Consider the following 17,500-nt stretch of genomic DNA (forward strand, 5'->3'; position numbering starts at 1 on the left):
TAGTGCAGGGGTCTTCAACAGGGGGTCCGGGACCCCTAGGGGGTCCTCAGAGCTACTATAGGGGGTCCGTCAAATCTTTTTGTGATAGGATTTAGTTTTTTTTTACATTAACCACTTGAACCCTAGAATTCCTTTTGTGAGGGGAACATTAGCCGAAAATAGCAGATCTACAAGCTCTCAACGCCTCGCGCGAGGCGTTGAGAGCTTGTAGATCGGCTATTTTTGGCAAAGAGGTGTAGGTGTAGAGAGAAAAAAGAGCAGACTAAGTTGAAAAAAAACTTTAATCTGAAACACCATTTTATTCAATATAGAGTAGGGGGTCCCTGCTTCTCTCTCTCTCAGCTAGGGGGTCCTCGCCTGAAATCATTTTTTTTTGTGGAGAAGAGATACAGTAGAACTAAGACAAGTCATTTTATGCCGGGTTGTGTGCGGGTGTCACGCTCCGAACATAGCTGATCTACAAGCTTGTAGATCGGCTATTTTTTGGCACACAGCCAAGTATAAATCAGACAGGGTTCTGAGACGTTTCCCATCAAGGAGAATAGTTTTTCAACATTATAAAACTTCCTTTAATTCGGCGGGTAGCAACATTTTCTTACTTTTTACTAAAGACGGAGACCTCGCACAGTAGTGTAATTTTCGGTCTATGAGAATAGCACCGCGCCTGGCAGAGCGTTATTAATCTGAGTTCCCAGAAGTTTTCGCCAGCTCGGCGAGGAACTTCTGGGCCAGAGCCAGAGGTATTTGTGGGCGGGATGTAACTTACGCTCAGAATCTGAGCGGACACGCCTCTTACCGGTCTGAGAGCTGTGCAACTCGTCTAAAAAGTCTGACGAGAGGCAAACAGCAGTACACAACAATGGCGGCCGCAATTTCTCAAGGGGAAATTGCTTCCCGTCGATCCTATTTAGATGCAACACCCAGTGCATGTGGATCCCGCCCCCTTTTCTTCATTGGCTGTTGATTTGAATCACAACGCAGTTGCCGCGCCCCTGCTGTCCAAGCTCCGACGCAATGCCTCCCAGACTAGAGCGTTATAGAAAGAACTCACTAACGCTCTGGACCAGAGAGCTATCATCAACGTAGCATTACAGCGTAATAATGCACATGCATCATATATCCACAGATTAGCTGATAACATTTGGACTAAGGCAGGTGGCCTCTGATGTTTGGCCCCACAGGAATTAGCCTGTGTGTTTGTGTGCACGTGTGCGTGCGTTCGTGCGTGTGTGATCGCGCGTGCACATGCATTCACGTACATGCATGTGCTAACACAAAATCATATTTCTCTCGCCTGTGCTGCCATATATGCGTGCACCTGTATATGGCAGCACAGGTGAGGGATTTCTTTTTTTTTGTGCACGTGTATGTGTTTTCACCTGTGTGTTTGTTTGTGTGTGTGTGTGTGTGTGTGTGACCTTGGAGATAGGATTAAGGGGGCGGGGCTTTTGGGGAGCTTCCAGGCTGGTGTGTGTGTGTGTGTGTGTGTGTGTGTGTGTGTGTGTGTGTGTGTGTGTGTGTGTGTGTGTGTGTGTGTGTGTGTGTGTGTGTGTGTGTGTGTGTGTGTGTGTGTGTGTGTGTGTGTGTGTGTGTGTGTGTGTGTGTGTGTGTGTGTGTGTGTGTGTGTGTGCGTGCGTGCGTGCGTGCGTGCGTGCGTGCGTGCGTGCGTGCGTGCGTGCGTGCGTGCGTGGGGTGCAGGCAGGAGGTAGTAAAAGAATGCACAGATGTACTTTCATATTCAGCTCTCTTTGAAGTGCCAGCCCTCCGCTCAGATGTAGGGATCCGGACACCTGAGCCCTACGATTACAGATGAATGTTGTATCTATGCTCTCTCTCTCTCTCTCTCTCTCTCTCTCTCTCTCCTGGGTTCAAATCCTCCTGCATTACTGCATCAGAACAGGATCAAGGAATCTAACGGAGTCGTCAGTGTTGGTTAATTTGCTTCTAATTTAGAAACGGCTGTGTTCTCTGATAGCTCTGGCAGGTGCTTTTTGATGTTTGGGAACCCTTATTAGAGATGATAGGCTCATGGTTTATACCGGTATCCTAGTTTTTTTTTTTTTTTTTTTCCTTTTCTCCCCAATTAAGTCATTATGCCAATTTATAGAGGCTATATGTGTGTGACATCATCGTACCCGAAAGTTATGCGGGAACGCCTACTGAGTGGCGAAGAAATACTTTCTGGCCTTGACAGCCCATACATCCAAACAGAAAAGTCCTTTCTGATTGTATTAAACAACATTAACCCATTGAGACCTGAAGCCGATTCTACATGTCTCCTAAATCTCAACAGTATTCTGAAAAACGTTTCTATATCAGTGGTGCTCAATCTTTTTCATGTCAAGGACCCCCAAAATTATATGTATTTAGCCGCGGACCCCCATCAAAATATTTTGTTCCAGGGACCCCCAGAAGCAAAGATTTGAGTTAAAATGTATAAAAAATATATATATTCAAAGATTTGCACACATTTTCACGATTTTTCAAAAATAGCAGATCTACAAGCTCGTAGCGCGGCACTCGGTGCCGCGCTATGAGCTTGTATATCTGCTATTTTTGAATAGCCCAAAGTGTAAAATAATGCTTTTTAGCTCAAATCTAAAAATGACACAGTTCCAGGTCTTAATGGGTTAAACTCGCCAACATGGCAGCTGTACGGAAAGCTTGAATTATCCTCTTTCTATCTGCAAAGTTTGTGTTTCATAAAAATCCACCGTAGACACGTTACGAGCTACTTTCTGTCAATACATTCCGTGAAGGTGATTATTTTTCTAAGTGTCAGAGTTTGGAAGCGCTCGTTTTCAATAACGCAACGTCCTGCTGCCTCCTGCATTATGTGCAATTTACAAACAGGACCGTGGAGTGATTTCCAACGCCTGCTTCCAAACTCCAACGCTCCAATGCTGCTCAATGTTCTGCCACTCAGTTTAACCCATTGATATCTGGAACGCATCTGTGTCACTTTCGATTTCTTTGGCTATTCAAAAATAGCAGATCTACAAGCTCATAGCGCGGCACCGAGTGCCGCGCTACGAGCTTGTAGATCTGCTATTTTTGAAAAATCGAGGGGAAAAAAATGTGGGTTTTTCTTTCAATTTTTTTTTAGGATTTAGAAGACATTTCTAGAATCTTCTCAGGTCTTAATGGGCTAGAATATATGAGGGGTGTGTGTCCTGGTGGAAAAGTGACGCATGTGCATGCTCTCTATTCCCTCCCCACACACGTGTCTGTGTTGTCACTGCTGTTGTCATCCTACTGACTCACCTGCCAGTGAGGAGCCCCCACCGAGAGGACGTAGGGCCTTCGTAACTACTCCTCCCGCCCAACACTCCCTGCTGACAGGTGCCAGCAGGGTGATGATGATGATAATAATAATCGGATAAGTCTGAGAGTGCAAATGGACCCTCTCTCTCGGGTCCACTTGGTTACATTTGTGCACTCTCAGACTTATAAATCGGTAAATTAAAGGAGCGGTTCACACAAAAATGTACCTATTTTCTATCAATTACATATTACCCCATGAGGCCTTGAAATCATGGAGAATTGTTCGTCAATAGGAGACTCAGTTAGAGACTCTTTGAGTCTCGGTCATCAAATTGTTGGCTTAGGAATGCGACAAAAACAGAAAAGAATTCCATGAATTCAAGGCCTTGTGGGCTGTGTAAATAGAAAATAAGTCATTTTTTTGGGGTGAACTACTCCTTTAACACTGAGCAATTTGACTGTGTGGGGATTTCCAGTTATTCACGGCTTAACCTGAACACCCAGCAGCCATCTGGTCTTCCAGCACAGGTTCAGACAAATCAAACAAATTCAAATGTAAAAAAAGGAATTTCAAAGATATATATTTTTTTTACTATCTTAAAAATAAACATCCGTCAAATGCCGTAATGTCATAACCTGTAATCCTCTGGGTGCTGCTGAGTGCAAACATGTCTATATACAAGCAGTCAGGCTACACACTGTCTGTGGAACTGTCTGGTTTCACCAGATATGGTGCTGGCCAAATCACCACCACATGCAGAGGACCTTAATCCCACTCAGGATTGGCCACCAGGCATGTCGCCTAGTATGCCTTCTACAACTACACGCATGCACAAACGCGCGTGTGTGCGCAGTGGTGTAAAGTAACTAATTACGTTTACTCAAGTACTGTACTTAAGTCCAATTTTGAGGTGTTTTTTACTTTACTGGTGTATTTCCAATTTTCAGTACTTTTACTTCTACTCCATTACACCTCAGAGGCAAATATTGTACTTTTACTCCACTACAATTATTTGAAAACTTTAGTTACTTTATAGATTTGGATTATTATTCCAAAACATACATTACCCACTTGAGCCCTATATACATTTCGGCCATTTGAAAATAGCCGATCTACAAGCTCACAATGCGTCGCATTGTGAGCTTGTAGATCTGCTATTATCAAAAGATTTTTATACATTGGAAAACTTGTGAAATGGGACATTCTGCATAATGACTACTTTCTACTTTTGGTACTATAAGTAATTTTTGATACCAATAGTTTCGTACATTTACTCAAGTACATTTTTGAATTCCGGACTTTGACTTGTAACAGAGTATTTTTGCATTGCAGTATTGATACTTTTACTTAACTAAAAAAAAATACTACTTTTTCCATCACTGCGCACGCACACGCATCTAAGTACACACAATCACACATTGCACCCCACACACACTACACACCTGACACTTTACATATCAAGAGTGCACACACAAACATATATACACACACATACATGTACATACACATACATGTTCCGGGTGGCAGCTGTAGCTTATAGTGGCTAGAGAGGCCGTCTGGTAATCAGTAAAAGTAAAACTTTTTAATCTTGTGTACTCCTACGTAAACCTTGAATTTTGAATGTTGACATGTGTAGCATGTAAAAAAAAACTGTTTAGAAAGCATTAAATGAGTCATTTTGGTTAGGTAAAGCTTTTAACATTTTTATGACTCATTTGTTCTCTTAAAACCCTTTTGAACGTATAATGATTATGTTCCAACAGATTACGTAAGACTCTGTGGCAATCCGGGGGCTTCTCTGTTGCGTTGAACTTTAACACTGAGTATTACACAGAAGATCCAAGATCTAGCTTCCCTGATGAATGTTTTATGGCAGTTACATTGAGGGCTGATGGAGGGGGGATTACGGCAGCTTTGGGCCCCCGTGTTGCTTTGTAGCTATTGCTTAGCAGGCTTTCCACGCTGTTTTCTAGCCTTGCTTCATGCCCTTTGTGGACAGAGAGAGAGAGAGAGAGAGAGAGAGAGAGAGTCCGCGATGGAAATGGAGTGCAGATTATGTTTTTTTAAAGACTGGTTTTAAAGTCTCGCAGTGAGAGATGAGTGTGCAGAGCTCTCGAACGCTACGGTACAAGACATGTAAATGAGTCCCTGCAGCAGGGCTGTCAAACTCATCATGTCAGGGTTGAGGGCCACGTTGTGCAAAACATGGCTTTAATGAGGGCCGTGCCTAGTTGCGCGCGTTCACTAAGACATTGCCTTACGTTTTTTCAGCCTGTCGTCTCAGTCACTGCTATAACTACAGTATGCGTCGTCTAGCCAACACCAACTCGGTGCCCTCCTCCACACTCTCGTATGTAGCATCGGGGGTCTTGAGCTCTACAGTGTTGTTGGTGTAGTGATTTAGACCCGGTAAAAACGGCTGTGGGGAGAAGCCACCCCACCCCCGTATCTTGTAATGGAATCCCCAATGACAACTCTCTGGGATGTGGCGCCTCCAGTCCACATCCTTGCGAAAGTACTGATAAATAATTCACACCTCGCTCAACGGCGAATGTGAGAGAGAGAGAGAGAGAGTTAGTGGAGGCTCCTCTGTATTTTTAAAACAGCCAGTTTATCATAATCTCCCCAGAGGGGTCTCAACTCACAGCAATAGCATCTCTTCACATCAAGCTACAGCAGCGGTTCTCAACTTTTTTCCCGGGCCGCGACCCCCCCCCCAAAATGATCATATTTTTGTTTACTGTTGAGTGAGAAAACAATGTTGCACATTAAACTAATCATCTGGGGACCCGCACTTTGAGACCCACTGAGCTGCAGCTCTTTCTTTTTTTTTTACATGGTGGAAAGGAAGGGGTGTGGGGGGGGGGGGGGGGGCGGGTGTCTGGCTACAAACAATTCAATTCAAAGGAGCTTTATTGGCATGAGAAAATATACGTTTACATTGCCAAAGCAAGTGTCAAAATATAATAAAAAAAGTATTTCCAATTTCCAATACTTTTACTTCTACTCCACTACATCTCAGAGGCAAATATTGTACTTTTACTCCACTACAATTATTTGAAAACTTTAGTTACTTTTCAGATATACTGTAAACTATGATATAATGAAACATACATTAACCACTTTAGCCCTATTTTATACATAGGCTATTTGAAATTAGCAGATCTACAAGCTCACAACGCGTCGCATCGCGACGCGTTGTGAGCTTGTAGATCGGCTATTTTCAAATATTTAGTACTTTTACTTTTGGTACTTTAAGTACATTTTGATGACAATACTTTTATACTTTTACTCAAGTAAATTTTTAATTCTGGACTTTTGTACTTGTAACAGAGTATTTTTATATTGCAGTATTGGTACTTTTACTTAAGTAAAGAATTTGAGTACTTTTTCCACCACTGCTGCTAAGGAATGTGAGCTAGCGCTATAGGTCATGCAAGAGTGCGGACAGCGCAGGTTTTTGGGAGTGAGCACTGATACGAGTTCAAGGCTGTGATTGGGAGTGACTGCATGTGGGGGGGGGGGGTCAGGTTTTTAATGAGCTGCATGGGAATGTATAGAAATACCAGGGTGGGGGCCTTCCCTTTTGTTATTCATTTCAAAGACGCAACATCTGCATATTATGTACATGTAGCACCTTTCTATGCTTAATATGGATGGATGGTATTAGCATAATGCTAATACTTTGGTGTCGCTTGTTGTGGAGATTCAAGAGATTTTTTAATATAGGATTATTAAACCAATGACTAGTATTAAGAAGAGCTTGTGACTAAATAACGACTATATTGGATCCACCGGTGAGGCACGGTGGCACAGTCGGTAGTGCTGTCGCCTCACAGCTAGAAGGTCCTGGGTTCGATTCCCGCAGGGGACGCTGTGGGCGCTGGGGGCGTGTTCTCTCCTCCGCGTCATCAGTGCCCATACCCTAGGTGGGGTTGGCAAAAGGGCCTACTCTGTGTGGAGTTTGTATGTTCTCCCCGTGTCTCCTAGGGTAGGTACCCTCACAAAAACATGCAGTAATCCTGGTCACTATACTGCCTCCCCCTGGCCAGCCGGGGCGCCTGATGGAGGGGAAGGGAACTGGTTGGAATAACGTGTTCCTTCCACGCGCTACGTCCAACCAGGGAAACTCTCCCCTGTCAGGTGACAAGAAGGTCAGTTGGCTCTCATGCATTGAAGGAGGCATGAGCTCGGCCCTGGCCTCCCTAGGTTGGCAGAGGGAAGGTAGTGCCCAGGATTACATAGACAATTAGCACTGGGTGTAAAAAATAGGGTTACAAAATCGCGGGATAAAAAAAATAATAATAATAAATAAAATATATATATATTGGATCCACCGGAACAAGCTTCTTCTTTTTTCCATTTACTGAAAAGTAACAGTTTTGGACATACAAGGTTTCCACCCCACAGCAATATTGTACAGAGAATGTACAGAATAATACGATGGGGGAAAAAAAACAAGTTTAGCAGCTTCACAAAGTACATTATGTGAAGCTTTAACCTATAGAAAAAAAGAAAGAAAAAAAAAGGTTTGTTCCATCAATATACTGTGTAGTCGATGCTTTGAAAGATAGTGTTTTAAATGGAAAGTGTTTAAAAGTCGATTCATCATCATAGCTTTCTATTAAACTGGCTGAGCTGAGTCAGCAGACGGCGGGAATTATTAGACAAAGCCTATAATATTAATAACAGCCAGACTCTCTAACAGATGTCAAACAAGAAGCAGAGATATGGGTCAGCTCTACGTGATAATAATACTGTACAGTGGACGGTAACAAAGAACATTTAATTGAGCACTGCACTTCAGTAAATTCTGTTTGAGTGTCTTCACTTGAGTATTTTTGAATACCTTTGACTTTCACTCTATATTAAAGCATCTACTCCAGTATACTTTGACCCAAGTATAAATCTGACTGAGCAACAGATACTAGTTAACAACATATATTCGCACGCCCGCCCGCCCGCATGCACGCACGCACGCACACGCACACACACACACACACACACACACACACGCACAAGCACACACACACACATTGTACATGCGTTCTCATGATAGTGGATATTTGGAAAATATTTTGTTCCAGGGACCCCCAGAAGCAAAGATTTGAGTTACAAATGTTCGCTTCAAAATTATATATATTCAACGATCTGCACAAACGTTCACAATGTTTCAAAAATAGCAGATCTACAAGCTCATAGCGCGGCACTCGGTGCCGCGCTATGAGCTTGTATATCTGCTATTTTTGAATAGTGAAAGTATAAATATTGCTCGCACGCACGCACGCACGCACGCACGCACGCACGCACGCACGCACGCACGCACGCACGCACGCACGCACGCACGCACGCACGCACGCACGCACGCACGCACGCACGCACGCACGCACGCACGCGCACACACACACACACACACACACACACACACACACACACACACACACACACACACACACACACACACACACACACACACACACACACACACTGAATGAGTGAGAGTAACACCAGATCCCCAAGACAATGATATAACTAAGATATATTGCACATTAATGGTTTCTCCATTGTAAAGGTTTCAGCACCACTCAGGTTAAGTGCATTAGCCGTAATGTGGTTAAATTTAACCCAGTGGACATAATTGAATTGTGTGTCTCTATCCTTGGTTTCCCCTGGTGGGGGCGGAGCTAGTTCAGGTTCTGTCAACAACAACACACACCAAACCCCTGTCAAAAACATACAAAATGTACCCTCCAGATACTTCTCGAAACGCGCAACATTTGTGTGTGTGTGTGTCAGTGGTGGAAAGTAACTAAGTACATTTACTCAAGTACTGTACTTAAGTACAATTTTGAGGTATTTGTACTTTACTTGAGTATTTCCAATTTCCGATACTTTTACTTCTACTCCACTACATCTCAGAGGCAAATATTGTATTTTTACTCCACTACATTTACTTGAAAACTTTAGTTACTAGTTACTTTTCAGATATAAACTATGATATAATGAAACATACATTAACCACTTTAGCCCTATTTTATACATAGCCTATTTTCAAATAGCCTATCACAACGCGTCGCGATGCGACGCGTTGTGAGCTTGTAGATCTGCTATTTTCAAATATTTAGTACTTTTACTTTTGGTTCTTTAAGTACATTTTGATGCCAATACTTTTGTACTTTTACTCAAGTACATTTTTAATTTTGGACTTTTACTTGTAACAGATTATTTTTATAGTGCAGTATTCGTACTTTTACTTAAGTAAAGAATTTGAGTACTTTTTCCACCACTTGTGTGTGTGTGTGTGTGTGTGTGTGTGTGTGTGTGCGTGTGTGTGTGTGCGCGTGCGTGCGTGCGGGTGCGCGCCGCGACTTTTAGATCGGATTTTCTTTTTTTCCTCAATAGGAGGGTTAGTAGAGATCTATTTGTGGGTCCGACTTTTGGGGTCTCTGTCTCTCTGTGTGTCTCTGTCTCTCTGTGTGTCTCTCTCTCTCTCTCTCTCCGCCGGTGGTGGACAGTAATTGTACTGTATTGACAGTAATGAGTACTTTGTCCACCACCGAACATCACCCTCCATTATGAAGGCTTCTCTTCATAACGGAGTCACAGAGCGCTGTGTGCTTTGACGTTCCAACAGCCTCCCAATCACAGGGAATTATTCATCTCAGGAGAGACTTGGCTGTAGGCGAACCCACTCATGGGGTGTCCCATGATCCTCATCAAGTCGTCTTCGCACGGACACACAGGCACATTTGTATCGCTGTACTTGTTGATGTGAGGACATTTTAGGACAGCGATTCTATGAATGACATTAAAAGAAATTCCTAACCGTTAAAGCTAGCACATGCCGACTCAGGTACAGTAGACATGCTTGGTTAATGCTCAAAGACAATCAAGCGGTGTAGAAGTATGTCTGACAGAAATCACAGTAATTGGCACAGAATCAAAGCTCTAAAGATGACATGCCAAAGGTCTTCACCATCCCCCCCCCCCCAGGTTATCGGTTCTGCTTTATCTGAATAGTGACAGTGAGTAGAAAGGAAAGGCAGGAGTAGAGTTCTCAACGGGCCTGAAAATTAAGGCTCGGCCCTAACTGGGCCCGACTGGGCCGGCCCGAGGCTCGGCCCGACCCCGACTATTTCCATCATGTTAGGCCCGAAACCCGAAAAAAACCAGAGGAAAAAAAAAAAGAAAAAAATATTTTTTTGTATTTTTTTTTTTTTAATATTTTTGATATTATTATTCTGTTCTGAATGTGTATTTATCTATTATGAAGATGGCACTGACGGCGCTGACTGACATTAACTTACACTGTGCTTACACTGTGCTGATTTAAATGAAGTTAAATCCTTGTCTTGCTCACGCACCTCTGTGCAATGCAAGGCATCGTCTGCATTTCTCTGCCTCTCTCGACCGAGTCTTTGTCCCCCCCGCACACACACACACACACACACACACACACACACACACACACACACACACACACACACACACACACACACACACACACACACACACACACACACACTAATTTGCAACATAATAGCAAGAACAGGAATAATACCACGATAACGCAATGGTGACTAATGACTATGAACCAGCAACAGATTCCACGTACCCAAAACAGTTGGAGGGTTATTTTCCCAAGCTGAAATCTGCGTTTAAACTGCAAGGCTGCATGGTTGTGTTGTTGAACACATACACAGTTTAACGTCGGGAAAGTTACACGACTCACTCGCCCAGGTGTCACTAATCACCGTAATCATAACAAAATTCAGAATCACATCGCTGCCTGTTTCGGATTCCGCACGTTAAAGTATATTTATTCATTTGTTCGTCTATTTATTAACTGCTACTGTAGTCTTACCCTGCGGTACATAAACTCCCGTTACAGTCGTGGATCAACTTCAACCTGGTGTTTGCACTTTCTCCATTTACGGTCCGTACATCTATAGAAACATTCAGATTTCAAATATAAATTGCTTACCCTATGGCCACGGATGTTAAAATGATGCACGGGACTCTCAAAAGTACCCGTATATTCTGTATTGTTCAATAAAAAGCATTTTAATCCGAACGGTGGCCATTTTCTCAGAGTTATAATGTATCAGAGTGCAATACACCTACCAACCGATGGGGTCGCTTGGTTGAAAGTATATGGAGAAAATGGCCACCGATCAGATTAAAATGCTTTTTATTGAACAATACGGATGATACGGGTACTTTTGAGAGCCCGTACATAAATGTAACATCCGTGGCCATCAGGGACGTGCAGAAGGATTTGGAGAGGCAGGGGCTGGAATTTCAAAAGGGCACTTTTGTTTCACGGACAATTATCATACTTTTAGGTCCAAAAACCCGAAAAGGTATCACTGCGTGCTTAATGGCCTCAAAGTCACGCACCCAACAAGCTTTGAACTGAGCAGATTGGACATTCCGTTCCAGAGATAATGGCCAAAACATCTTGAAAACGGCCACTTTCGCCGATTTTGGATCGCCGATTTTTGGCCATTGTCGCCCGTTTTTCTTTAATAACACGGGATAGGAAGGTCGTACGGCGACATACTAGATACCTGAGAAAAGTTCACTTTGAGCTGCATCCAACACACCCACTGGCATTTCCGTCAGCCTTACCGTTAGGCCGCTAGAATTTGTCTTCCTTTTTTTTTATTTTTCCAGTCTGGAGAGGGCACTTTTTTTAGCGACAGGTAAAAGGGCAGGGGCTCAAGCCCCCTTTCATGTCTATGTGTGCACGTGCATGGTGGCCATGGGATAAGCACTTTATATTTGACATATGAATGTTTCTGTAGATGTACGGGCTATACATGGAGAAAGTGCAAACACCAGGTTGAAGTTCATCCATGACGGACGAGACAGACGACCGTCGTGTATCCATGGCTATTACTCCCTCTAAAAAACGTCGGGTCGGGTCGGGCCGGGTCGGGTTCGGGTAGAATTTGAGAACTCTAGGCAGGAGAGAGACCGAGATGATGACGTTAAACAAAGGGCCTCGGTTCAGATTTGAACGCTGACCAGTTGTGGGAAGGACTTGATATGGTTGCAATCGGGCAGAAATATCTCCATATTTGAACTGTCTTATATTTTCTTTCGTGATTTAACGCCCTACTTCATTATACAAGGGTGATGCACAAAAATAGTGAAAATAGTAATGTAAATGTTATGGTATTTATTGGTATTTATTCCAGAACACAATCGATTGATTGATCATTAAAATATACTGAAAATGCACACAGCCCGCACATCGCAGCCCACCAACATGACCACTTCATTGGTCATGTTGGTGGGCTGCGATGTGCGGGCTGTGGTGAGCGGCTTTCGAGATTTTCAAGTGGGCCATGATCGAGAAAAGGTCAGGAACCGCTAACATAAATCCAGTGGTGGAAAAAGTACTCAAATTCTTTACTTAAGTAAAAGTACCAATACTGCAATATAAAAATACTCTGTTACAAGTAAAAGTCCAGAATAAAAAATTTACTTGAGTAAAAGTACAAAAGTATTGGCATCAAAATGTACTTAAAGTATCAAAAGTAAAAGTACTAAATATTTGAAAATAGCCGATCTACAAGCTCACAACGCGACGCGTTGTGAGCTTGTAGATCTGCTATTTTCAAATAGCCTAGGTATAAAATAGGGCTAAAGTGGTTAATGTATGTTTCATTATATCATAATTTACATCTGAAAAGTAACTAGTAACTAAAGTTTTCAAGTAAATGTAGTGGAGTAAAAGTACAATATTTGCCTCTGAGATGTAGTGGAGTAGAAGTAAAAGTAATGGAAATTGGAAATACTCAAGTAAAGTACAAATACCTCAAAATTGTACTTAAGTACAGTACTTAAGTAAATGTACTTAGTTACTTTCCACCACTGCATAAATCAAGCGAGCAGTTTGTGACAGTCTGCCCCCCTCCATCCACGCTTCTTTTTGTCATTCCATCCCCAGGTCTCCTCCCAGGCCCAGCTACTCTGACTCTATACATGTTCCATCCACAGCCTCCACCACTCTGACTCTATACATGTTCCATCCACAGCCTCCACTACTCTGACTCTATACATGTTCCATCCACAGCCTCCACTACTCTGACTCTATACATGTTCCATCCACAGCCTCCACTACTCTGACTCTATACATGTTCCATCCACAGCCTCCACTACTCTGACTCTATACATGTTCCATCCACAGCCTCCACTACTCTGACTCTATACATGTTCCATCCACAGCCTCCACTACTCTGACTCTATACATGTTCCATCCACAGCCTCCACTACTCTGACTCTATACATGTTCCATCCACAGCCTCCACTACTCTGACTCTATACATGTTCCATCCACAGCCTCCACTACTCTGACTCTGTACATGTTCCCTCCCCAGGTCTCCCCCGCGGCCCAGCCCCGGCAGCCTCCACTACTCAGACGAGGACGTCAGCACAAAGTACAACGACCTGATCCCCGCCGAGAGCAGCAGCCTGACGGAGAAACCCTCTGAGATCTCTGACTCGCAGGTACGACGCCATGAAGCACGCAAACCATTTTCATATAGAAAAAAAACGTGTCCTTTTTTTAGGAGATCTAAGTGTCCCGTCATGTGTTAGTGTATGGTCGCGACGAAACCTCGTATCTCCATATTTCAACTTTTTTTATGGTTATTTTTTCGTAAAGATTTCCAAGACGTGAAAGTGGTTAAGTGTGTCTGTGGGTTTTATAAATATTGGACCAATAAAAAGCATTAACATGAGCGTGTGACAAAATTATAACTACATTAGGTCCATTGGAACACAGGTTATTTTTTCCGTGCTTTGTGTCATGTATGTCCAAGGTGCACAGCAGTGTTGATTTTGACAGCAAATTTGTATTCAATTTTTGTCTTTTGAATAAAATTCCATTTAGTTTTCGTCATATTTTAGTCATCTGAAATGCTTTCGTTTTTTCTAGTTTTAGTCGACTAAAATGTATTTTGGCGGATGACGTCGCAATCGCTGATTTTACACTTGGTTTCATGCAGAAAATAGGCGATCTACAAGCTCACAACGCGTCGCAGGGCGACGCGTTGTGAGCTTGTAGATCGCCTATTTTCTGAACGCAACACCTGAGCGCAACCAAACACAAAATTACTTGTCTTTTAGTTCTGCTGGATCTCTTCTCCACTAGTTCCCTCACTGACATTTTAGTCTCGTTTTTATTTGTTGACGAAATTGTCAATATATTTAGTCTTAGTTTTGGTCATCGTAGCTTAGTTTTTATCTAGTTTTCGTCAGTGAAAAAAGGTAGTCTACGAACACTTTTCGTCATGGTTTTAGTCGACAAAATCAACACTGTGCACACAGTCATCATGGGTTGAATTCAACAGGAATTCAACTCGGGTTTTGAGAGGCGCAGCATTTTTCGCCGACCACTCGTCTACGTCCACATCTATAGTGTGTCATTCACCAAAACACAAACGGCCCACAGACTCTCAGACTCAGATATATATATATATAAACCCAGACGCTAGACAGGGCTGGGGGATGAAAGATTAATGGCCTCGCGCCCGTCTGTCCGCCCGCGTGGGGAGGCGTAGCGGCGCTGCTTGGGCCGGGGCGGGGCGGGGGGGAGGGCACTGACCCCTGGAGAATGTCGCTGCGCGTACATCCACCTCTGATCCGGGCCACTGCACTCACACACTCTTATGTAAGACAATAAGGGTTGGATGCCAGTGTTGGAAAGTAACTAAGTACATTTACTTAAGTACTGTACAGTCCAATTTTGAGGTATTTTTTACTTTACCTGAGTATTTCCAATTTCCTGTACTTTTACTTTTACTAAATATTGTACTTTTTCACCACTACATTTATTTGAAAACTTTAGTTACTAGTTACTTTGTAGATTTGGATTATTATTACAAAACATACATTACCCACTTCAGCCCTATGTACATTTCGGCCATTTGAAAATAGCCGATCTACAAGCTCACAATGCGTCGCATCGCGACGCATTGTGAGCTTGTAGATCAGCTATTTTCAAAAGATTTTTTTAATCATTTTATACATTTGAAAGCTTGTGAAATGGGACATTCTACAAAATGAGTACTTTTTACTTTTTTACTTTAAATACATTTTGATACTAATACTTTCCAAATTTTACTCAACTAAATTATGAATTCCAGACTTTTATTTGTAACATTATTGATACTTTTACTTGAGTAAAAAGTTTGAGTGCTTTTTCCACCACTGGTTGGATGCACTCGGCACGTTTTTTCCTCCTTACTACTGGAGAAGTTCAGTGGCGGAGTTGCCTTTCAACAAAACTTTGAAAGTCAGTTTAAGCAAAGGGATAATCAATGGGGAACCGCGGTCATTATTGAGAAATAAACCCAGACAGGGTAATTTAGCCCCCATGCCCCGAAGCAGAGAGGTCTTTATCACCTTGAAGGGGTTCATTTCTCGTTGATTCTCTCATTATTACATGGCTGCTTAATGAAGACATTCATAAATTGACCCAAAAGTAACAACAACAACACGATTTGATAGATTTTTAAAAGGATTTCAGTGCTCACGGTTAATGAAAGTATAGTCCATTCATTTATGCCAGGTCGGCTCGGAAAACACCGTCGGAAGTGTTGATCAAAAATGAATGGATATTCTGCTATAGTGTCTATTTTTCTCCTCAAATTGTTTTCAAGAACATCCTTGACAAGGCCGCCATGTTGGATACGATAGATTGATATGAGCCAGGTGCTCTGAGTCTTTGATTAGACAGCGGGTCTGTTCTTGAGTAGTTCAGCGGACATTATTGTAAAAAATACAGACTAGAATTTGTGATTGGCCAATCGAATCAAGCATTCCACCAAGCCGGTGTAATAAATATTGTTGCTGTCGGGCAGAAACCTTGTATATCCATATTGAACTTATCTTTTTATGTTTTGTTGTAAACTAACGCCCTGCTTCATCATACTAAGAGTGTTGCACAAAAGTAGGGGAAAATAGCAGATCTGCAAGCTCACAATGCGAGGCGTTGTGAGCTTGTAGATCGTCTATTTTCACTATTTTAAATCTTTTTTTTTGTATGGAACTTACGAGTTTTCCACCCGATAGCAGCGATACACAGTATATCTACCCTGCAGGCAACCATAGACTGACTGATATGCTGGCTGAATGGATCGGCTATTTCCAATTAGTTTGCCCTTTTGACATGCGTTTTCCCAGAATGCATTTTTTTACTGGCAGCGCCCATGGGCTGCTGTGCTGGCATCTGCTGAATCAGACCATTCTGTTGGCCCTGGGAGTAATCAATGAGTGTTATCCCTCTATTCTCTCTCTCTCTCTATCTCTCTCTCTCTCTCTCTCTCTCTCTCTCTCTCTCTCTCTCTCTCTCCTCTCTGATCATCCGATCCTCTACCACCCCTATGTCTCCAATTTCAATCTGTGTGTGTGTGTGTGTGTGTGTGTGTGTGTGTGTGTGTGTGTGTGTGTGTGGTGTGTGTGTGTGGTGTGTGTGTGTGTGTGTGTGTGTGTGTTTGTGTGTGTGTGTGTGTGTGTGTGTGTGTGCGTGCGTGCGTGCGTGCGCGCGCGTGTATGCGTCCTCGCGTCCTCCTCCAAGTCTTCTTTTATCAAAGCCATTTCCTTCCCCTCGTCTTGTTTTTTGCGTATACTTGTTTGTTGCTGTTTCTGTTTACGTCGCCCGGCCCCCGCCTTCCCGGTTCTCTGTGGTCTGAGGGGGTCTACTCTGTATGTTGTCTGGTTTTGATCCAGTCAGATGAAAGAGATGGGAGAGAGGGAGGGAAGCCCCCCTCCCCCCCCCCGGTTTAAGGCCTCCATCAATGTTTGCTTTCATCTTCGGAATTCTTCATTCCGGCCCGCTCCCCGAATATCTCTCTCTGCTAAATACGTCTCTGAGTGTGAATTCCTGCAGCCAAAGGAACTCTCTCTCTCCGTCTGCCTTGTTATTGGGACGCTAAGCCGGCTGGTTCTCACCTTTTTTCAGGCCGTGACCCCCAACCCCCTAATTAATCATATTTGAACTGGGGACCCCACCCTGATAAGCACTTGGAATTGTAGGAGTTGAGGCATTTTGTTTTTACTCGGTCCACAGATAAATATTGTGCAAAATAGCAGATCTACAAGCTCACAACGCCTCACGCTGCGAGGCGTTGTGAGCTTGTAGATCTGCTATTTTTAGGATCGGCTATTTTCACAATCCTCTTCCTTATATTATTTGACAATTGGCCAATGTTTCACTCAGTT

The 17,500-nt window shown here is 43.0% G+C and overlaps 1 protein-coding gene across 1 annotated transcript in view; it reads left to right on the forward strand.

Moving 5' to 3' along the window:
- sdk2b (sidekick cell adhesion molecule 2b) overlaps positions 1-17,500 on the forward strand; it is a 650,002-nt gene that overhangs the window by 614,627 nt on the left and 17,875 nt on the right. The window contains 1 exon segment of the mRNA XM_080455991.1: positions 13,654-13,783. Coding sequence (XP_080312117.1) covers positions 13,654-13,783 — 130 coding nt within the window.

This window comes from Gymnoscopelus braueri (genome assembly GCF_963280865.1).
Source record: "Gymnoscopelus braueri genome assembly, chromosome: 17".
NCBI lineage: Eukaryota > Metazoa > Chordata > Actinopteri > Myctophiformes > Myctophidae > Gymnoscopelus > Gymnoscopelus braueri.